At 54.0% G+C, this 24,132-nt stretch overlaps 1 protein-coding gene across 1 annotated transcript in view; it reads right to left on the reverse strand.

The window, feature by feature from the left end:
- CDH4 (cadherin 4) overlaps window positions 1-24,132 on the reverse strand; it is a 167,714-nt gene that overhangs the window by 56,437 nt on the left and 87,145 nt on the right. Inside the window, exons 5-6 of the mRNA XM_007462285.1 lie at window positions 16,858-17,013; window positions 11,772-11,916 (exon numbers count right to left, since the gene is read on the reverse strand). Coding sequence (XP_007462347.1) covers window positions 11,772-11,916; window positions 16,858-17,013 — 301 coding nt within the window. The remainder of the gene's footprint in view (window positions 1-11,771; window positions 11,917-16,857; window positions 17,014-24,132) is intronic.

Genomic DNA, 24,132 nt, shown 5'->3' on the forward strand with positions numbered 1-24,132 from the left:
GATTCTGGACTTTATTCTAAGATCACAGGGCAGTATTTTCATCAGGAGAGCGGGTCAAATTTTCGTTTTGAAGACACGCAGAGAACACAGACTGCATGCAGCCAGGAGTGCGGGGGCAAGGGTTGGTAGTGAGAATGCTAACTCACTCGCCGGATTTCATGGAGAACGGGTTGCAGTCAGACCAAGATGTTGCAAACCCACTAGGACATTTATTCATTCATTCAACACATCTTTATCAAGTGTCTTCTAGGGGGAAAAATATGGAACTTCAGTGTTTTGAGAACCCCAGGAAAAACATTCATCAAACACACCCACCTAACTTCATGCAATGGCTATTCTCGAACAGTGTGTAAACCCAATTCATTTTATTTTATTTTATTTATTTATTTTTGGCTGCACTGGGTCTTCGTTGCTGTGTGTGGGCTTTCTCTAGCTGCAGCGAGCGGGGGCTGCTCTTTGTTGCAGTGCGCGGGCTTTTCATTGCAGTGGCTTCTCTTGTTGCGGAGCATGGGCTCTAGGCATACGGGCTTCTGTAGTTGTGGCATGTGGTCTCAGTAGTTGTGGCTTGCGGGCTCTTTGGCTGCATCTTCGTTGCTGTGTGTGGGCTTTCTCTAGCTGCAGCGAGCGGGGGCTGCTCTTTGTTGCAGTGCGCGGGCTTTTCATTGCAGTGGCTTCTCTTGTTGCGGAGCATGGGCTCTAGGCATACGGGCTTCTGTAGTTGTGGCATGTGGTCTCAGTAGTTGTGGCTTGCGGGCTCTAGAGCACAGGCTCAGTAGTTGTGGCACACGGGCTTAGTTGCTCTACGGCCGTGTGGGATCTTCCCAGACCAGGGCTTGAACCCGTGTCCCCTGCATTGGCAGGCGGATTCTTAACCACTGTGCCACCAGGGAAGCCCTGTAAACCCAATTTTAATGAATTTAATTATCAGTAGAATTTCCCCAGAGGCATTAAGTATTTAAAAGAAATCCAGGAGGTTCTGTTTTTAGCAAATGGTGGACAATGTTATTTTAAACCCATCTTCCTCCTGAGGAAAACTAGAAAAACCGGACCCAGTGTGAAATAAAAACATCTCATTAAGGGCACTAGAGAGATACCAATGGCACAGACTCAGGGAGGGCGGGGCAGGCCGGAAAGGAGAACCCAAGACCGGGGGCCATCTTTCCTCTCAAGACATTTGCTGATTCCAGGGACTTCCTTGGCGGTACAGTGGTTAAGACTCCGTGCTCCCAATGGGGCCTGGGTTTGATCCCTGGCTGGGGAACTAAGATCCCGCATGCCACGACTAAAGATCCTGCATGCGGCCACGAAAATCCCACATGCTGCAACTAAGACCCGGCATGGCCAAATAAATAAATAAATATTAAAAAAAAAAAAAAGACATCTGCTGATTCCAAATTGGCTTCTGACAGCTGAAGAGCTACATGGAGCTTTCAACAGACTGATGGGAATGGGGGTAAAAACACTGAGCTTAGGGCTCTGCCATATGAGGGTGGAGCCTGGAAAATGCTCGAGTCTTTGGGTTGGACCCGGAAGGGCAGCGTGCTGGGAGTGAGGGTGAACAGGAAAGGAACCGTCCTAGCCGACGGAGGCACAGCTCCGTCCGTTGAGGGTAACATCTTACCCTCAAGTCACCTCTACAATTTTTCATACACAAGGCACAGTACGTAATGAACCCGGCACACAAGAAGACGAAACCTGACTGAAAACAGAGAGAAAGAACTGACCAGGACCAGACCAGGGGAGATTCCAATAACAGAGTCATCAGATGCAGATTAAAAACAATCAGCCAGAAAAGCTGAAGTGCACCCCCAGATATTCACATGGGACGCCCCGTTCTAGGCCCCCAGTACCAGCCCCCACCAAGGCACACCTGAGCCCCCTTCTCTACCATGAAGCTCCCCGGTCCTCTGCTCGTCTTTGAGTCTCTGCCTGTGATGGTGGCTGGTGACCCCCCTGCTCTGAACACACAGCCTCTGCTGGTTCCCACTGGCTGGTCTTCATTTATTTCCACATTACTGTTAGAAAAACTGGATGAGGGACTCTCTCTGTCCTTTGTTGCACAAGCACGTGTGGGTCAACAATGGTCTCAAATAAAAAAAAAGTCCCTGACCTGCGTGCGAAGCTCACATCTAGCAGTGCAGATAAACAAGGAGCACAATCAATTAGTACGTGACGCCGAACATCTGACAACTGGGTGTTGGCTAAATAAATTGTGGTACATTCCCATGACGGAACTGTTTAAAGCCAGAATATTTCATGACGCTTGAAATGTTCATGATATACAGCAAAACGGAAAACAATCCAGTTTCTAAACTGTGTTCTTTAATATAACAACATGTTCGTGCAGGGAGATAAGACCAGAGGGATCTTTGACGAACGTGCTCATGGCAATCTCTGCGTGGCAGGCAAGATGGGAGATTGTGATGTTTTTCTTTGTGATTTTCTCTGTATCTCTCAAGTTTCCTCCAAAGATTATCACTTGATTATCAGAAGGTAAAATGTTACTTAAAAAAAAGAGATAAGGCAACTGATGGGAATTTTTTTTCAGCCTTAATCACAATTTGGTTTCTTACAAAAAAGATTCTGGAAACCTGGCTGGTCCATGGCCACCACTCCGTGATCAGGTGACCCATGCATGCCCAAGTGCTCTGAGCCCAAAGGCCAACGGGCAGGGTTGCCATGGAAACAAACCCAGATGAAATATAAATGTGCAGGGCCCTGGAACTGAGCAAGGGCTCCGTGATTTTCACTTCCTTCCTAGAAGAAGAGAATGGGGCGGAGGCAGAAGGAACTCCTTTTTGAGACCTGGAGAGCTGCCTGGGGGAGGTGGCCTCCACTCACTGTCTGGGCACTCATCCCCACCCACCCAGAGGGCATTCGGCGATGCCTGCTGACCTGGGGGCCAGGCCCTGCCCTGGTGGCACCCTGCTTCTGCCCCCCTTGCCCGTGTCCTGTGTCTCAGTCTCCCCCTTACACTTGAGGGTGCCCCTCCCTGAACCCTCCAGCAAGCGTTCAGTGGCCACACCACGTCTCGGGGTGTGAGTAGGGCCAGCCCCCGTGTGTCTGGGAAAGCGTGACCCTGGCATCAAGGTCCCCCTGATCCTCTCGCCTTCTCCAGTGGGGGCAGGTCTGGTCCACAGGCAGCCGTGAGCGCCCAGCAGCCCCAGTGCCATGGCACACCTGGGCTGCCCACAGGAGGGAGGGAGCAATTCAGCCGCGTTACCCAGCTAAGCGCTCTGCCAGGAACCACTCACTGCAGCAGCATCGGTAGTAACCAGTAACCGGAGAGTTAAGTCTCGCCCCCATCACCTGGCCTGTAAGAACGAGGAGAAAATCATCCTTCTAGGGCTTTCTCTGGAGGCCTCGTTGGGCCTCTCCCCCTAGTAGAGAGGCCTGCATTTTTCTTAACGAAACTGAACATCACTGTGTATTCTCCTCTAAGCGGGCGTGCTGTCTGCTGCCCGAGACTCTGGACATCTCTTCATAAATCGCGCCAGCAGGAAAAGGGGGAGAGGGCAAACTCTTGGTTCTTCTGAGGAGTTCACGTACAAACGCTGCCATGCGCCTTAAAGGATTAATTTCACAAACCTTAAATTGCAGTTTAATTTGAAAACTAATTCAGCTCCATAATTGGCTTTCTGCTCAAATCACCGAGGCTAAAGATTTAAATTCTTAATATGCAGATGACTTTCAAGTATCTGGCGCCATCTGTGCATTAGTCCGTGGCATTAATCTCGGGGGACTCTCCGCCAGCACAGAAATAAAATAAATAAATAAACGGGGCCCACTAATAATCTATTTAAGCAAAAACTGCATTACATAGATGAAGGTTTCTTTGACTTCATTTGCAGCATGTAGATTTCTCTATTTAATATTTTAAAGCAACATTAATTTCAAAATTTATAATATAGGCCCTCACACAGTTACAAGGGGTTAGGGAAAGCAGAAATTCCAACTAGAGCCCTTTTGTTAAAAAACAGTCAACACACTTGAAAGGCTTGAGAGATGCCATGAGACTGGTCAGGCTGCCTCTGGGCAGGAGGTGACACCATGAATCCCATTTCCAGCTGGAGAAGCCTGTCGGAAAGGGCGTGGACCATGGCTGCTGCAGAGGGAAGGGGGCTCCAGTTATGAGGACGTAGCCCCGATGATCTTGAGCATGTAGCCTACAGGCCTCCTGGAGCCTGAGGATTGATAATGTGAACCCCTGTGACCCCACCCTGTTACCTCACCATTAACCATTCAGAGAATTTTGCACGAGCTGATCACGTACCCTGGGACCGCCAACTCCCTTACCTGGCCTTTAAAAACACTCTGCTGAAACCCTTTGGGGAGTGCGGGGTTTCTGAGCACAAGCCACCCGTTCTTGTTTGGAGCCGTTTCAGTAAACACCTGTACTCTCCTTACCACAACCTCGTGTCAGTAGATTGTACCGTGCGGGCGAGCGGACCCGAGTTTGGTTTGATAACACCTGTCACTGGCTGTGTCCTTACTAACCTGTTCCGCGCCTTCGTTCCCTCATCTCCAAAGTGCTTGTGTCACAGGACTGTCAGGTTTCAGTAGGTTATCGCCTCGGGAGGCCTGAGGACAGTACCCAGCATCTGGAGGCCCTTGGTCAGTGCTGTGTTTCTGCGATGGCTGCATAATCAAAGCTTCAGCGGATGGTGCGCCCCTTGCAGGGGGAGCCTGAGGCCTCCTGAAGAGACGTGGGGCCTCCCCACTGCCCCGAGCCAGGTTCAGGAGCTCAGGAAGAGCAGGGGGACAAGGCAGTTGGGGCTCACAAGCTTCAGGTCAGGGAGCCCAGTTGCTGTTTTTTATTATTTTTTAAATTATTTATTTGGCTGCATTGGGTCTTTGTTGCTGTGCACGGGCTTTCTCTAGTTGTGGCGAGCGGGGGCTACTCTTCGTTGTGGTGTATGGGCTTCTCATCGCGGTGGCTTCTCTTGTTGCGGAGCACAGGATCCAGGCACATGGGCTTCTGCAGTTGTGGCTTGCGGGCTCTAGAGCTCAGGCTCAGTAGTTGGGGCCGACGGGCTTAGTTGCTCCACGGCATGTGGGATATTCCTGGACCAGGGCTTGAACCTGTGCCCCCTGCATTGGCAGACGGATTCTTAACCACTGCACCACCGGGGAAGGCCCCCCAGCTGCTGTTTTTAATCTGTTGTTTCCTCTTCTCAAAGGAGCAGAACACAGCATTTTATTTTATTTTATTCATTTATTTTTAACATCTTTATTGGAGTATAATTGCTTTACAATGGTGTATTAGTTTCTGCTGTATAACAAAGTGAATCAGCTATATGTATACATATATCCCCATTCCCCTCCCTCTTGCGTCTCCCTCCCACCCTCCCTATCCCACCCCTCTAGGTGGTCACAAAGCACCGAGCTGATCTCCCTGTGCTATGCGGCTGCTTCCCACTAGCTATTTTGCCTTTGGTAGCGTATATATGTCCATGCCACTCTCTCACTTCATCCCAGCTTACCCTTCCCCCTCCCCGTGTCCTCAAGTCCATTTTCTACACCTGCATCTTTATTCCTGTCCTGCCCCTAGGTTCTTGAGAATCATTTTTTTCTTTTAGATTCCATATATATATGTTAGCATACGGTATTTGTCTTTCTCTTTCTTACTTATTTCACTCAGAACTCAGCCTTTTAAAGATGTGCTTGCACCCCGGAGGGTCACCCCGAGGGGCAGGAGGGCTCTTGCTTCTGATGAAGAAAACTGCCCTAGGGGAGGGCCTCCCAGGGTCTCAGCATCCACCCTGTAGTGCCGCCCCTGGATGCAGCTCTGGGAACAGGACTCGGGTCCGCGGTGAGTAGGCACCTGATGGGGAAGCTGGCGCCTGGATGGGCTCCCTCTGCCCCTCGGGGCCCCACCTTCTCCTCTGGGGACGCCCTCCGCTGCTGGGTGCTGGCTGGTCAAGTCCTGGCTGTGGCCTCACCCTGGGTCGGCCCCTCCCCCTCCCCTCTCCTACGCATCCTCCCTCCCACCTCCCAGACGCTTCCCGGGAGCTGGCAGATCCCAGAGAAGCACGTGCACCCAACCCTCCCCATCAGCCCTGGGGACCGGAGCCCAGCCCAGGCTGGGAAACTGCCACTGTTCAGACGTGGCCAATGGGGAGCTCGTGATGATTCAGAAGAACGCACGTCTGAGGTCTAGCCTGGCCATCAGGGAGACCAGCAGGGTGGCCCGAGGGACGCTGGAACGTAACATAAAGGACAGCTGGTTTTAAGTGAGTCTTATGGTTCAAGCTGAGGTTCAAGCTGACAATGTACTTGCTGGAGTTGAGAAAATGAACTAATATTTTGAGTAAGAACGTTTAACAATATTAATAAGTTAATACCCATTAATAGTAATAACACGATTAATGACAGCACAGGTGTCGGGAGCCTCAGGTGGGCGCCCTCAGCTGACTCCATCAGGTGGGCGCTACCATTACTTGCATTTAACGATGAGACCGAGGGAGTAGCTGGCAGAGGCCCCACCATGCTGCACGCCGGCCACACGGTGGCCGGCCACCTGGATTCTGAGAAGGGTGGCTGAGTGCCACGCGACGCCACCTGCCAAGTGCACAGTCCCACCAGGGGAGGACACAGGCGGCAGCCAGGGTCTGAACACTTAACGTGCCGTCCCAACAGCCTTCGACTCCGCCCCACGTCAAGGCTTCCCATGGAGCCGCAGTCACCCAGGCAGTGTGGGGCTAGCAGAGGGACAGACACGCAGATCAATGGATAGAAGCAGAGAACCCAGGAACAAACCCACAAAGAGGCCCAACTGATTTTTGACAAAAGTACAAAAGCAACTCAATGAAAGCCATTCCAACAAACGGTGCAGGAACACCTGGGCATCCATAAGCAAAGAAATGACCCAGACGAGAAGTCTCACGCCTTATGTAAAAATTACACAGAAATGACCTTGGAACGGACCATGGAAGAAATGTAAAATGTGAAACCATAAAACCTTTAGAACAAAGCCTACAGCATCTTCAGGACCCAGGGCCTGGGAAGAGTTCTCAATACTCAAGCCCAATCCATCGACGGAAAGTGGAAAACTGGACTGCATCAAAATGAGAATCTCTTGCTCCCAAAGGACGCCATAAGAGGATGAAAACACAAGTCCCGGAGGGGGAGAAAATCTCTGCCAACTACTGTCCGACAAAGGGCTTGTATCTCGAATAAGTAAAGAATTCTCAAAACTCAGTGATTAAAAAAGCAAACTCTTTAGAAAATGGACAAGAGACATGAAGAGACATCTCATCGAGGAGGATGTGCGGATGGCAAACAAACACAGGATGAGATCTCCAAGGTCGTCAGCCATCAGGGAAATAGAAATGAAAACCGCCATGAGATACCACTACCCCACTCTGAACAGCTAAAGCAACACGACACCACCAACTGCTGACAAGGACGTGGAGAAGCCGGGCCACCCACGTGGTGGGACAGAAGACAGCACCGTCACTCCAGAAGAGTGCGTGGCCATCCCTTGCAGAGCTCAACCCTCGTTCCCCGTGCCACCCAGTGACTGCGTTCTTGGGTATCTGTCCCAGAGAAATGAAAACTTACATTCACGCAAAAGTCTGTATGGGGATGAAAGATCTTGGAGGTTTACTATGGCCCCAAACTGGGAACAACCCAAATGCCCTTCAAAGGGTGAACAAGGGCAACGCATCCACACCGCAGACGTCTCAGCAATGAAAAGAAATGAACTTTGGACACACACAACTTGGATGAATACCCAGAGAATTATGCTCAGAGGAAAAAGCCAGTCTCCAAAGGTAACATACCATTACGATTCCATTTATATGAAAGTTTTAAAATGACAAAATCATAGAGACAAAAGAGATCAATGATTGCAAGGGTTAGGGATGGCGGGTGGGCGGGGAGATGGCTGTGGCTCTGAAAGGGCAGCCTGAGGGTCCTCGTGACGGAACCGTTAGCATCTTGACCGTGGAGGTCACGCGAATCAGCACACGTGATAAAACCACATGCACATGGAGACACACACACACACACACACACACGCACATGCAGGCAAGACCTCTGAAGTCTGAGTGAAGGCCAGGGCTTTGCACCAATGTCACATCCTGGTGTGACCCTGCATGGCAGCTCTGCAAGATGTCACCACCGGGATACACTGGGCGAAGGATCTGTGGGGTATCTCTGTACCATTTCTTAGAACTGCACGTGTATCTACAATTATGTCAAAATAAAAAATTTCTTAAAAAGACATTTCTTCCAATGAGACCCCACGGGAAGCGCATCTAGGAGTCCAGGGGGTGGCGATACCTGGGGAGCTGGTTCAAGTCTGTACAAAGGCTGGCCCGCCTGCCTCCTGCCCACCCAGGGGCCTGAGATACCTCTGTGGACCCCAGGCCCCAGCGGGCACCAGGCCACAATCCTCTTGAACCTCCTCACGCCCCGTTTCAGTGGGACCCTTCTTCTCGGGAACTCTAATTTTGGTTCCACTTTCTGGTGAACCTGAAATCAATGAAACTCCAATTCTTTATGGAAAACATCCCTATTACAGATAGATAATTCTTATAAATTATTACAAATCTGAACTTATGAGCTCAGAGTCAATTTCAAAGCTAGGGAGAGAGGCCTTGGTGGAAACGACCGCTTACTTAAGACCCGTTTTGCTGCACAGGGACGCACATCAGTTACCCTCCCACCATGACAGAGGGAGTGCATGGAAACAGCGAACGTGTTCGTCCTGTGTGCAAAAACACTGTCGCCCCTGCAGATGCAGCGTTTGCCCGGGGGTGTGGGATGGTCGCCTCAAGGGGGTGGGCAAGGCAGATTGGAGGGACACAGTACAGGGTGGGTGTCAAGGCAGGGCTCTGCAGAAATGGCAGAGTTTGGAAAGGCAGGGGTGACGTATACACAGGGAGCAAGCGGCGGGGCACCCACCTGAGCAAAGCTCCTGCGGTGAGACATTCAAAGGGGGGTCAGCGGACATGCTTCCCTTTCTGCTCTCATCTGGAGCGTTGCATGGAGTCTCCAAGGGGCTTGGTGGCCCCTGGCCAGTTCCATCCAGGATTTGGGACAATGAGACCAGGAGGGGACAGATGCTCCCGGGGGCGGGGGCGGAGGGACTGCTGCTGTGACCACCAGCTTCAGGGGGTCCCGCCTGGGTGGGGACCCCACACGGCAGCCACTACCCACATGTGGCTATTTCTATTAAATACAAGGAGAAATTTAGCTTCTCGGCTGTAGGAGCCACAGTCGTGTGTGAGCCCATTCAACCCAGCAGAGCCAGAAGGGATTTCATAAAGCTGAGGGGCCTGGGGCTGGAGAAGGGTGCGGGGTGACATGGGGTCGGCCTGGGATCCGGCCCCCGTTGGCTTTTGCTCATGTCCCCATGTGAACTTCCCAAACCTTAGAAGCTGAGTCAATACTGAACACACATTCCCATTTGTTTTCCATTAGAACGTGCATCTGAAACCCTTCATTAGCCTAACATTCCAGAAAATAATGACTAACTTCTGGCGGTGGTTTTTCCTTATCCCACAAAGGCACTGTGTAAAAACCCTTCCATTATTGTAATTTACTGGTGTAAGGGAAGACACTGGAGAGACTATTTCCAAGTCCCCAGGAGTCTCCTGCCTCGAGGATGCGGTGCCCGCTTTGTCTAGACGTCAGGGTGAGTGAGGGCATCAAGCCAGGTCCAACGGGGCACCGTGCAGCTCCATCCCTAGCTTTGCACAAAGAGGCAGTCACCGTTCCCCTCTGAGGGTTGTTCTGGGAACATAGGTGGAGCTGGGGTCCCCCAGGGGCTTCGAAAGTCAGCCAACATTTAGTGCAAAAGGTCCCAGAAAGGCTCCAAGTGTCTGGGGAATCAAGGACCAGTCAGGGACAACACCAGCCCTCAGCCTGCCCAGGCCACACCCAGCTATCCGAGGATGCTCCTATCAGGATTTCGAGGGGGAGACAGAGTAATTTGCTGCTTTTGTTATCCTAATGAGTAAAGGCAGTTACGCATTTGGGAAAACTGTCTCTATCAATCTATTTGAAAGTAAGATGCCGGAGGCTTGATTTGTGACATCCAGGCAGCTTTACAGAGCGTCCTAGGTCTCGGGGAGAGAGGACCCGCCGCTTCTGTTAACAAGAAAGCCCCTTCCCCAAGCCTGACACTCACTCCACACCCTGATCCTTAAAGAGCTGGCTGTTGGCAGCCCTCATCTGTTTTCTTTGGCTGCTTGTAGCTAATATGGCCACCCGCCGCCTGCCCCTGCCCCTCAGGGGCCTGCAGGGCCCAGCTGCCCAGGGTTCCTGCAGAAATAATGTCATATCCCATTCCCTTTGCTGACACCAGGCTGGCCCGAGCGTCCCAATTCTGAGAGACAATCAATCATAAACGCAATCCACCTTGCTGCAGCAGCAGCCCCGAGATGGAGCTAGGACAGCCACCTCCAGTGGAGGAGGGTGGATAAATGTCTGCTTTCGCGGGCCCCGCCTCCCCCCAAGCCGGAAGCCCACTGACCCCTCCTCAGAGGCCCGGGAAGCTGGCCTCAGGTTGCCCGGCACCGCAGACCTTCCCCAGAGCCGGGAAGTTTTCCCAGGATGGGTGCCCGCCGGGGAGCCAGGGAGGGGCAGCCTCTAAGATGCAGGACACCCCGTTACATTTGACGTTCAGATCAACAAGCAATACCCTTTACTCTAAGTATGTTCCCGATACTCCTGCATAAAAATGATCCCTTGTTTCTCTGAAGTTCAAATGTAACCCGAGTCCTATATTTTAGCGGTAACTTCCGGCGGCCCCAGCAGGGACCTCAGCAGTGGTGCTTGACTCAGCTCCCCACTCGACCCCAGATGAGCAGTTGTCCCAAGGACAACCCCGCCCCCAATCAGGAGACAGCGGGGCTGTGCTTCTCAAACGTAAGCAAGTGCAGAATCACCTGGGAGCTCGGCTGCTGGCCCCGGGGCCCCAGTGCAGAGTCTGAATCAGCAGGTGCGGCCACAAGCGATGCATTTGTGACGTGTCCCCAGCTGATGCTGCAGGTCCCTGAGCGGGGGTCCCAGCATCGGCTGGGGCTTCCCCCCACATCCACACCAAGGGGCTGGGGCTGCCTCCTCCACCTCCCCAGGCCCTGAGTCTAAAGGGGAGAGGTGGGTGCCCACTTCTTGGTCATTATGTCACCCAGAGGCCAGATGCTATAAAGTGGTCATTATCATTTATGCTGGACAGGAGCCCACGGGAAGACAGGCTCTGGGTCAGCTCTGAGGGGAACCAAGGCCTCAGGCACTCAGCTCACCTCCTCGGGCTGGGGAGTTGGCCCTCTCACGGGCTTCCTGTTGTGCTTGGAGTCAAACCCCAAGGGTGCCCAGGAGGCCTCAGGTGGCCGGCCTGCTCTCTGACCTGCCCCAGGACCTTTGCACATGCTCTTTCCACCCCTAGTTCCCTCCCAGCCCTTCTCCCAGTGCTGTTCCTTATCACGCATCAGCTGTTGGCCCACAGGGCGCCTCCGCAGAGGGACCTTCCCTGATCTCCAGCCGCCCCCCTGACTCAGTGCCCCATGGGTTTCCTTCTGAGCCTAATCATCACTGCAATAGCTTCATTCCCTGTTTTTGCTCTTTTGTCTGTGCCCCCTCTGGACCGTGAGGTCTGTGGAGCAGGGACCCTGCTCCCTAGTGCACGCAGTAGGTACTCATAAACACCTGCTAAAATAAACGAATCAGGGACGAGTCCCACGGTGCCACCACGGCGGCAGGGACTGCGTGGCCCTCCCCAAGAGTGGGGCCCCTGCCCGCCCTTGGGGCCCGGGGCTCACCTGGCTTGGAACCTTCATCCACAGAGCCGTTGTACAGCTGGCTGAGGAACTCGGGGCGGTTGTCGTTCATGTCAATTACGTAGATGTACAGGTCGATGGGGTTCTCCACCTTGTTACCATTCATGTCCACGGCGTGGGCTCGGAGCTGGAAAGCAGCACACGCCATCAGGGCTGGCGGCCACCCAGTGGGGACACACCTGACCGACCGCCTAAGAACAGTCGAAAGCAGGTTCCTTGGACCCACAGCACTGGGACAGTGGTGACATAACAGCTCCGGGACCACTGAGGGGCAGCCCAGGGACACGTCATGAGCCTCGGCTCTCTGTGGAAATGGGGAAGGGTCCCGAGAGGGCAAAACCGGGTGTCCCATGGGAGCCTGAAACTGACCCGAGGGCCCACGCCGATGCCCACCCAGGACCCACTCAGACTGTCCCCACACTATTGACCATGAGGGTTCACGTCCACCTAGAGTAGCTACAGAAAAGCCACTTGTGCCAACCAGGGCTGGGGGCTTAGACTCCTGCTGCTGAGAGGTCAGGCCTGGGAGAGACACATGGGGGCCTTGAACTTGGGGGTCCACTGTGAGGCCACCCTGCTGCCCATTCACACCCCGGCTTATCTGTTCTTGGGGCAGCAAAGAGGAAATGGGTCCAGGGGCCCTGGGGTGGAAACCCCCCACTCTGCTGGGGAAGGGGCTCCAGGGAACTGCATCTGGGGACGACTTCAAGGTACAAAGGGAAGAGATCCCCTCAACTCGGGCTGGAGGGTCCAGAGGGGCTGCTCAGACTCACCCCTTCACTTCTGGATTTCTTTTATTCATTCATTCACTCCCTTATTAATTCATTCCCTCAGTCAATATCTATCGAGGGCCCATCTGTGCCAGGCACTGGGCTGCACCCTAGACTATGGCTCAGTGAAACACGGGGCTGCCCTGGGGCTTCTCGTGTAGAAGGGAGACGGACCCTGAGAAGGAAAGGACGCAGTACAGAGCGCGTGTGACCACAGCGACCCGCTGGGGTGGGGAGGAGGCCAGGCAGGCCTCTCAGAGGAGATGAGGTTGGAGCTGAGCCCTGGACAAGGGGCCAAGAGGACAGCAAGTGTGGAGGCCTCCGTGGGGCACGCAGAGTGGCTGAGCCCTGCGGGCAGCAGCGGGGGCTGGAGTGGGACCACTGGGGACCTGGGATTTAGATGGGAAAACCAAGTCTTGGAGAGTGGAAGGGACCTGCCTGGGGTCTCTCCAGGCCAGAGCTGTAACTGTCACACAGCCGTGTCCCAGACCCCATCTCTCTGTGGAAATCACGTTACCCTCCAAGCCGGACACACCGGACCTCAGGGTCTTTACACCAAGACGGCGCCAAGCCAAGGGTGCCCAGAAGAGCCTGTGCTCCAGGCCTCTGGGGGGAGGGGTCTCTGAGCGGGGGCCCCACCCACAGTCGTCCACGCCACCCCCTCGGTGCCCTGAACCCTGCGCCCTGCCAGTCTCAGGGGAGAGGCAGCGGTGCCCATCCTTGTCTGCAGGAGGGGCCTCCTGCTAACTGCAGCACGCCAGCCCCAGCCCGACAGCCCTGGGTGGAATTTTACCCTTGAAACAGTGTGTTTAGCGGGGAGCTCCAGGCTGGCTTCACAGACCAGGTGATCTGAGTCATCAGAAGGGGACAAATGAGCACTGATTCCTGGGACCCGCAGCCCGCTAAGTGGTGTGGCTGCCCCCTTGCAGAGAGTCTTGAAGTATTGTGTTTAAATGTCTCAGGATGCTGTGCGGTTGTTTCCACTAGCCACCCGCCCCAGCCGCCGTCAGTCCCCAGTTCCGGGAGCCCCGGTCTGCACCTGCCCTGCTGTGGAAGCCCTTCCCGCGGGCCACCAGGCCATCCTTCATCTTGTCAAGTGCAGCCAGGCAATAAGGCACTGAGCCAAAGGTTGAGAAGACTTCTCAAAAGGGTCATTCTGAGCTAAAATTAAAGTTACCTTCTAGCTAAAGTGACACTGCCGCTTGGGCCGCTATCTTCAGCAGCTGGAGCATCCCCAGGCTGGTGCGGTTCTCCTCGCCCACCGCCCCCAAGTTTAAATAACATTCAATAGTGTCCGCTGGAAATCTCTACGAGCCCCCCCCAGCCCCGTCCATCTCTCAGGCTGCGCACACAGCTGCCGGCTGGGGGACGGGGGTCTGTCTTGGTGGTGGAGACAAGAAATGTCCTGCGACTTGCGAATCTGAGCATCGCACGCCAAGCGAAATTTCCCGTGATGCACTGTGGGTGCCTGCGGACCGTGTGCGGGACCCTGTTCTCTCCCCTTCCAGGTGCTCGCTCTGCGTGTCTTAATCGTGAACCATTGGTTTCTTCCTGGGGCACGGGACCCGGAACATTCTTTGTGGGCCCTGGAAGTGGCCTCACGTGGACTCTGGAGGCTGTCTTCCATCACCACCAGCCTCTGGCTCTCGCTGCACCCTGGCTTGGGCTGGGGGTGCCCCCAGAACTCGACATGCACTGCCTTACCTCACAGCTCACAAGAACCCGTGAGCTGGGTGCTGTCCGATCCCTATTTTAGAGATGGGGAAACGGAGGCGCAGGAAGATTAGCGAACTTGCCCAAGATGACGTATGTGGGAGAACCCGACAGCAAGCCCTCTTACGGAGTCCCGAGAGAACCTTCTGGGGAGTCATCTTGCAGGGCAGTGACAGCTCGTCTGTCTTATGTTTGTGGGCCTCCACGCGGTCGTCTCATGCTGACCCGTGTCCACAGTTTACCAGCTCCCTCTCAGGTGGGAGAGGTCATCCCACCCACTCCACAGGCAAAGGTCCTGGTGGAACTGGGGTCGGGGGGAGCAGAGAGGATTCTAAAAGGGCCGCAAGGATGTGGGGCACTGGTCCCAGGAGTGAGGGCAACGGGGCTCACCCCGTGATCAGGTCAGTCATGTGGCAGGATTGGCTTTAGTGGCAGGGAGACTGTCTGGGTGGACAGAGGTAGCCTCGTGGCCTCTAAAATCAGAGCACTTTTCCTGGCCAGCGGCAGGCGAGAGAGTCAGAGACTTGTGGTGCCATCAGGAGGTGGGAGTGGCCCCTGGCCAACAGCCGCAAGGAACTGGGGGCCTTTCTGCCTCCAGCTCTTCCCCTTGGTCTCTCAGTCAGCGCGGACTCGTTGGCAGGCGAGGGGAGCTCACCTTGACCTTGAGCCATGCCGTGAGCACTGTGGTGGCAGCACACAGCCCCCGTGGGGCGCCAACAGTCACGTTGAGTCGGTGTGTTTCCGCGAGGCTGGCTGAACACGTGTTGGCTGGATTGTCTCGCTGGTTCTGTGCACCCACCGTGGCGGTTAACGGTGGGCCGGGAACTCTGGAGACCCCAGACCACTGCCGGTTGGGTCACCTTTCCCCAGACCTGGCTCCTGCCTTCCCAGCAGCGGGTCTGGGGGGTGCGGAAGGGGGCTCAGGGAGGCGTGTGGTGCCCTCGGCATCGAGCAGCTCTTGGGGTGCCGGGGGCTGGGGATCCTCAGGAATGGACGTAACACTGGGTGCAGCTCTGGGCCGTTTGCACCGAGGCGCAGATGGGGCCCTGGAGGCCCAGACAACCACAAGGTGGGGTCCTCAAGCTTTGGCCTTCCTGTCGATCCCACCTCAAAGGGGGCCACGAGCCTCATGGCCTTGTGTGACCCACACAGTCACATGGGCCCTGTGTTCAGAAGGGCCTGCGTGTGCTTTAATGCTCTGCCGTTACTGTCTTAAAATCCTTAGTAAGCTCGGAGGGGCCCCTGTTTCATTTTGTGTCGGACCCAGAAATTCTGTAGCCGTCCTTACCATAGGGAAGTAATCGACTGAGAGAGGAAACCCTCGTGGCTCAGAGGGGACTGCCCGCCCCCCAGGGTGGGCTCCCACAGGTGCACCTGCTTCTGATAGGACGTCAGGAGTCCCTCAGGGGAGGCCACCGTTGCCAATGACAGAATGAACCTCCTCGCACCCACTCCCTCCCTTCTGCGAATGGGTTGTGAGCATCCCCCAAGGGCTGGGCTCTGGTCTCGGGCCAGGGGATGTGGTGTGGACAAGCCTGATGGCTCCCTGCCTGCGTGGAGCCTTCCTTCTGGTGCAGGAGGTGGACAATTAACCCGAAAGAAATAACCAGCAAACACGAGGAGCAGCAGAGCCTGGCCACCTCGAGCTGAAGCCGAGTGAGCTTAGGGCCGGTCAGGAGGACAACACGGGCAGGAGGCTGCGAAGTCCATCCTCTCACGTGAACGTCTTTGTTTGTAAATTACAATCCAGGAACTGGAAGTTCTGACGTCTTGACGATAACTCCAAAGGCAGCCTTACCAGGGGCTGGGCTCTGTCCTAAATGCCTCATGTGTGGTCACCCGTTGAGTCCTCGCAACAACACGCTGATGCAGCCTGGCCGTCCGCCCCCTTCGCAGGAGAGAGCACCGAGGCCGGAGAGGTTAAGTGCCCAGGTCTCACCTGCTGGGGGCGGGGCTCCAGCCCGTGTGACCCCCGCAGGTGCAGACCCTCATCCTGCAAATAAGGATGCAGAGCCCGGAGAGGGGCCTGGCACCAGGGCAGAGGGCGTGAGAGCTGAGGCTTCCGCCTTGCTCCAGGGCCACTCCCATGGGCCACCAGGCTGTGAGGCCGAGGAGGAAAGGGGTGGACAGTCCCTTTCAGCTGAACCCTGAAGTCTCCACTTTCTCCTCCTTTCTCCCTCTCCACGCACAGCTCTGAGATGGAAACAGCAGTGCTGGCTTCAGAGCTGCCTTTCCGCTCTCAGAGAGGCAGGAACAGAAGGGCTGCAGGATGCATGTCCGGCCATCACAGAGGCCGGGGATGGCACAGCAGCCTCTCGACCTCCCCCCACACCGACCATCAGAGCTCCTGGCAGGTCACGTGGATCCACGTCTTCCAGGTGGATCCAGTTCCACCAGTCGCTCCCCCAGGGTGTCCCAGACCCTCCCAGCATCACCCGGGAACGTGTTACAAGTGCAAATTCTCGGCCCACCCAGCCCCATGAAACAGACACTCTGGGGTGGTGCCCCGCACACCCCTGGGCTTTCTGATACAGACTTGGGTTTGCCCTCCCCCTGCTCAGGGACCTGAGGCCACGGACACTCACGTGGTAGGAGGCTCGCTCCTCCCGGTCCATGGGCCGTGTGACATACATCCGGCCAGACATGGAGTCGATGCTGAAGACCTCCACCGGGGGCTGGTCGGCGCCCACGCCCGTGATGCTGTAGCGGATAGGGATGTCGCTGTCTTTGTCAGACCGGATCTGGAAGGAGGAGCAGGTGGGGAGGAGGGTCAGGCCGCGGTGTGAGCAGGGCCATGCTCATCCCACCTGCCGGCCACACACGTGGACTCTCCCAGGTGCATCTGGGGCCACAGCCAACGCTTCGTCCACTCCGGGGACCGGAAGGGCAGGCAGAGGCCAGGGGTTTACTGAGAGCCACCGCTGCACGTCTGGTGGCCCGCCAGGTGACAGGGGAGGACAGGACACAATATTCCAAGAGGAAAGGGTGTGCAGCGAGCATGGCAGAGCCAATGACACCGACGGGAGAGCCTGCAAATGATGGTTTGAAGTGGCTGAGGACCCAGTGCAAACACCCAGCACAGCAAACCTCGACAAAGACGAGGGCAAGGGAACAGCACACTCCACGGAGGTTTGAGGGAAAAAGGTCGGGGCCCAATATGCTTGTGCCCCTGAGCTGTCATCCGTGTAGGAGGGAACAGACATTTCTGGATGCGCAAAGATGCAGAAAATGTCCTGTGTTCTTGCGCCTTTGACAGAGGCCCTGAGGGGTGGGTCACAGCCAGGATCTCAATAGGGGCTGTGACAGAAACGGCCCATGACCAGTATTTAGACACAGAAACTTAACTCTGAAAACTGCTGTCAATGTGGTTTTATGGAGCTGAGTACAAGCACAAAAAGTGTTTTTTTTTTTAATAACAGAAACTGTATATTGTTGAAAAACAATTTAATAATGCTTATCTGGGCCCCAAATCCAAAGTAAGTTAGCAAAGCCTGAGAGCTGGGGGAAGAAATGGAAAGAACAGAGAAAAATGCACGATTCTGTGTTTTATGTGGGGTGGGGTGGGGGCTACACAGAAACAACATGTCACTTCTGACCAGATCATTAGACAAACATACGTCTTTGGGAAACAGAAAAGGACACCAGCAGAATTAAACAAAGACGTACGTCTTTCATTCAGATGAAGCAAAGACTCTTGTCACATAAAGGGCAGTTAATAATCATAGACACCGTGAAAGACTTGTCCGAGAGTGCGAAACTGTAAATAAGCCACAAGGATGTGAAAGGAATAACTGATGGGGTCAAATTAAGATTAGCATAAAACTCTGAATACACCTTTAGAAAACACAACTTTTAAAAATCAAAGTCCAGGGGACCATGGCAACATTTTATAAAATGGACCACAACGAAAACCTCAAATTGCACAAAGCAAAATTGACCAGGACATTTTATTAGAATAATGCAATTAAAATTTAATGATAATTTTAAGGAGACATTTTAGAAAACATTCTGAAGTAACCACAGGTTAAGGAATCAAAACCACATTTAGAGGTGATTTAAAAATAGTAATGACAAGAAGACGATTACACAGTGAAACCCAAGGAATTTGGCCAGAGATTGAATCAAAGCAAACCCTTAACTTCAAATGTTTTCATCATTAAAGTAGAATTACAGTGAATGAACTGAGCATTTAGCACCAGAAGGAAAGGAATGACAAAGGAGGATGCGGCAAACACCCAAGTAACTGATTAAGACGAATGCAGAAATTTCTAAATCTGAAAACAGAAAAATTGGATAAATAGATTCAAGAGCTGTACTTTGGAGAAAAACCCACAAGAAAATAGATGTACCTTTGGCAAATTTAAGAAGAAAAAAAATAAGACTTAAAAGAACATTTTATTCTTTATATTTTATATTAGCCAAGTCGAAAATCTTGACGAAACTGTTTATTTTTTGAGAAAATATAAAATTTCAAACTCAGCTAGCAAGAAGAGCAAACGCAAAGAGACCACTATTTCTTTAGGAAATTCCTCCGCAAAGGGCTCCAGGGTCAGGTGAGCTTACCTAGGAGGTATTTGAAAGTTTTTCAGAGCAGAGGACACAAGAGAAAAAGCAATCCCCCTGGTTTTACAAATCCTCCTTGGATACCATTCTCCTCCTGAGAGCACAAAGTAAGGTAACTGCAAACCAATCCCACACAGAGACGGAGATGTTACGGTCAGAACAGAAATACCAGCAGGTGGGGTTCAACCTGCACTAGAGCCGCCATCATCACATCCAAACGGGAGGGCTCAGGTGTGACCTGAGAGTGAGTCCTTGTTAGAAGCTCCAGCAGAGCAAACCTCCAAAGAGCCTGTATGGTCCTGTTTCTGCTACACTTTTGTAAACGGTCAGGTGTTTACGTTAAATGAGACCAGATTTATTTTGCAAACAAATCGGTCTTACCATGATTACCTTTGGTAGGAATGTGGGTGATTGTAGAGAGAAAAATTAGGTTTTGGTAGAAAGCTGTACTTTGAGATTCTAGTCCTGTTTGTTATCTTTGAGGTTTTATTTTCTCCCTGTAACTGGACTGCATCCGCATTCTTCTAGTTTCCTCAAACCACTGGCCGCGCTTCTCCAAACCAACGTTTCTAATGTTCTCCTGCCTGCCCCCTCCTCCCCCTTTTTTGGTCACGCCTCACAGTATGCAAGATCTTGGTTCCCCGACCAGGGATCGAACCCACGCCATTGGCAGTGAAAGCGCCGAGTCTTAACCACTGGACCACCAGGGAAGCCCCTTCTCCTGCCTTTCTGACTTGGAATCACTAAGAACAAAACTGCCCTTTCCCCAAAGCCCTGCAAGCTAAGGCTGGATGACTGGGTATGAACTTCAGAGAAGCCCCCGAAACAGCTCATATACCGACAGCCTGCCTGCCTGTTGCCATGCCGATGTTCAGAAAGTTCCCTGGAACATGCAATGACCTCATCAGAGGCAACCAGACTGCAGAAGATGCTGTGAGATCACCAACCAGAAATCTTCTCGACTGGCTGCCCCCAGGACTCAGAAACGGGTTTAGAGCCTGTTCCAACCATTAACTTTGTTTTTCTTTTCCTTCCATGGAAATGCCTCATATTATACACCTGACTGTTTGCATCCTGTAGAGCCATCCTGCAACCCTGCCTCCTGAAATGAGACTACTGCTAACTGAACTGAGAGATGGGTTCAGTGACATGGAGCAACCCGCCAGCCCAGCTGCTAAGCCGCAAAACTGCTTGGGGGAGTGTCAAAGGCGGGGATGAAGGTTAGCAAGACGCCACCCCCAAACATGCCGCTGGGTGTAGTGACTGTTTTCAGCTGCAGGCCCTTGAGAACCAGCAGGTACCAGAGGGGTTTTCTCTGAGCTCCCTCATCTGCCTGGAGACAGAGACTCAAAGAAGCTCAGGTGTCACAGATCCCCTCCCCCCACGGTGGGGTTATCACCTGAGGAGGATTATTGCCTCTAGTCTTGGGAGGGGGGCTAGAAGAGACAAGCACACCGAGGCTGACCTGCCACACCACCACACCTCCCATCCCTCCTCCAAGGGTCCATCATCTTTCCTACAAGTCACTTCCTCTCCCCTGAGAGGCCTACATTCCCCTCCCCTTTTCCTCTTAGGCTTGAATTCTCAGCCATCTTGGGGAGCTGCTCATTTACCCTGGGTCCCCCATGTATATGGGACGCACTCATGTTAATAAACTTACTCTGCCTGTTCTCCTGTTAATTTTCTATTACGGGGGTCTCAGCCAGGAACTCAGAAGGGGCGAGAGAAATTTACTTTTCCTCCCCCTACACGCCTAAGTGGGATTCATCTCAGAAACTAAGGGTGGCTTTTTCTCGGGCAACTTATTTCTGTAGCACAGTAATCATCACAGGTTGGTCTCCACGGAGGCTCCACAGAGATCTGACAGTGAACATCCTTTCCAGCTGAACCTGGACCATGGAACAAGCCATTCCCCAGAAAACGCCACTTCCGAGAAAATTCGGTCCAATAGAGGACACCTTTCCTAAACCAGCATTTACTGTTAACACACCAGAGTCGACCCCCCCAGGTCATGAGCGTGGGGGCAGGGACCCCAGCAGCCCCAACGGCCTCTTACCTCCTTCGCGACAGGACGGGGACGAGAAAATATCAGGAACCGATGGTCCGAAGGAGGCGACGCTTTCATCCCACAGGCATCATGGAGGTCAGCATGACCTGGGCTGCTTGGGGGCCGACGCGGGCCTCCGAGAGGAGCCACGCGCACGCACGCATGCGCACGCACGCACACACGCGTGCGCGCACGCACTGTCCGGGACGGGGGCCTTCGCTCCGGCTTCCCCAGCTCCGCCCTCCTCCCGTCACATCCGGTTCTCCTGGTCCTTGTCCGCTGTGAGCAAGACCGCTGAGAATGGCCGGGCCGGACGCCCCCCACGGACCCCTGGGCCGGGGCACCGCCCGCCTTCGGCCTGGGCTGAGGGGGGTGTGGGAGCCCGTACGGCCCTGCAGAGATTGGGGGCGCGGGGGACACACCCGGCCCTCCCAGTGTGCTTCCCCACCCCGCCCTCTCCGGGCCAGGCTGCCCGTCCTTCACAGGGAAGTTAGTGATGAAACGGATGAAAAGAACCCGCTACACATTTCAAGATTTTATTTTTTTTTGCAAAGAAATCTCATTACATCCTGACCGTCGAGCCGCGTTCCCTTAATTCTCCAGGTGCCGTTTGGCGGCGCCTTCTGAAATACGCACAGGATGCCCTGAATTCTCCCACAGTTTACCGTATTAAGAAGAAATACTGTGCAGATGAATTCACCAGATCGGGGAGAGCAGTTTCCCCTTGATTTGTGTCTGGAAAATGAGAAAAACATCCCAGCAGCGTCCGGAAGGGCCGTGAATGAAGAGTGGAGGCGGGTATTTCCTTCTCACTTTCATGACGCCACCGAGAATTATGCTCTTTTGCATTTGTTACTAAAGGACAGAACAGATGGTAAAAGGTTAGTTTAAAGTGATGTCGACATTAAAATAACGTATGGTGCCTGGCCATTGTGTTCGCCAGGGACCTCGCTCGGAGGGCTGGATCCGTCCTTAGGAAAGGCTGGATGAAAGGCAGGATTCTGGCATGAATCTCCCCCAAGGAGAAGGTATTTGCCTAATTTCGAATAAACTTGAAGCTTGGAGAAAAGTCACCATGTGCGGTTTTGAATTGCGAACGCCTTGGAGGTTTAGTCCCAGGGAGTTGAAGGGCAGGAGAATCCCACCGGACCTGCAGAGAAAAACCTGCCTCAGGACAGGCAGAGACCCAGTCAGCCCGGGGGCCACCGTCAGTGCAGGCTGGGCCCCATCGCGCTGCACACAGCCCTGCCCTCACGCGGTTCATGGACCGGAGGAATTAGATCTAGAAAAGTGACAGCCTCTCAGTGCAGTGTAAAGTGGTAATTATAAAATGGGGGAAGAAGAGGGTCTGTGAGAGATCCGGATGTAAGGACTTGGGGGGGCAAAGAGAATTTTCTAGAGTGTCCAGTTAAAACTGAGTGTTCGGTCTTGTCCACCACGGTACATGATTCCTGGACATGCACGTACATACACATACACAGAAACACGCATATGCACATAAAACACATGTAAACACACCCACACACACCTGCACACATACATATAAGTATACACACGTGTGCACATGCGTGCACACGACTGGATCTCCCCTCCTTTTGCTCTAAGTCTCTTGGAAGGCGATGGCTATTCTGCATCTTAATGGCTTTGCCACGCCACTAATAAGGCCTCCCTGACCCTGTCCCCGTGTTTTAAAAGATGCTCTCAAAACCCTTAGGATCAAGTTCTTCCACGAGGATGTAATTCTTCAATGAACTATTGTAACGCTTGCTCCTTGTACGATGTTAAACCCAGAGACCTTCCCAGGGAAACAGGTTGCAGACTCTCATTTTTGTTACGTTTTGGGAGTTTTGAGCTGCCTGCAGCAGAGAGAGAAGCTCTGAGTCACGGCAGCAGATGCTTTGCCCCCACCCACCCCGGGCTGGCCTGGACGCAGGCAGGCAAATCTACACTTGACCGTGACTGCGGCCGGCCAGGAGGCTGCGGCCAATTTTCCTTTACAATCCGACTCTCACCAGAGCCAGAGTTAAGAGCACTCCTTCACCTTAAATGTACTTGCGGCTTCCCTGCGGCCTCAGCTGGTCCGCACGGCCCTCACGTTGGCCCGTGACGCTGGGGCTTCTAGATTCTCATGCTGACAGAGAATCAGGGTTTTCTCAGGTTTTGTGTCCGTCATCCCGTCTGCTCTGCAGGGACGGCTCGCCTGTCCCCCTCCCCCCGCCCCCGCAACTGTTGAGCACTAACGCTGCCCCACACCCTCCTCTGGGCCCTAGGAACACAAACATTCTGTCTGTCCCCACGGATGGCAGGTGCAGGCCTGGCACACGGTGAACAGAGTAGGTGCTCAATCTCCCTCTTCCCACAGGAGAACTATCTTCTCTGAGCCCTGAAGGAGGAGGCTGAGGGAAGGGGGGGCCCCCGAGGGGGCAGCAGGTGGTCGAAGATCCCAGGTGGGAGGGAGACGGTCCACCCAGCCCTGTGGCTACTGTCTGGGGGCAAGGAAACAGCCGGGAAATAGGGAGGGGGGAGAGAAGAGAGGTGGTCACCCCTCCCCAGGTGAAAACCCGGAGCAAAAGAAGGAGGAGGGGGGACCACCCCCGGGTGTCTGCAGAGGCTTCTGGGGGCCCGGGGGGGCTGGGGAGGGAGTCAGAAGGGTTCTGCTCTAGGGGCTCAGCGGGAACCCGAGGGGTGTGGTATCACCTGGCCCCCAGGCCTCCGGCAGGAAAGGAAGGAGGCTTGGGGAGGGGCTGGCCCCCGGGAGGGGTGAGCTGATGGGACCAACAGCAGGACGGCCCGTCCTCGGCCTACTCTTCACTGTGTTTAACTCGGGCTTCTTTGCCCAAATTAGGGTTTCCCTCCTTACGTGTCCTTATGATGCCTCGAAAGCCTGAAACTGGCACCGAGCTCCCCTGTGAAGAGGACGGTTCCAGGAATCTCCACCCCACACCCCTGCAACTCCTTAAGGGACAATGAAAGAAAAGTCCCAGAATGTCGGCCCCACTGACGATTCGGTCTAGCCTCTTCTGCAGATAGGGAGACTGAGGCGCGGAGAGGCTAAGGGTGGACGAAGGTTTCACAAGTAGTCCAGGATCAAGGGCAGAGTTCCCAGGTCTTGTCTCGGTCACGCTGCCTTCCTAGGAAGCTTCGAAGAGCAGAAAGGGAGGGCTTCCCAGGGGGCGCAGTGGTTGAGAGTCCGCCTGCCGATGCAGGGGACACGGGTTCGTGCCCCGGTCCGGGAAGATCCCACCTGCCG

Source organism: Lipotes vexillifer, unplaced genomic scaffold (assembly GCF_000442215.2).
Source record: "Lipotes vexillifer unplaced genomic scaffold, Lipotes_vexillifer_v1.1 scaffold1798, whole genome shotgun sequence".
NCBI lineage: Eukaryota > Metazoa > Chordata > Mammalia > Artiodactyla > Lipotidae > Lipotes > Lipotes vexillifer.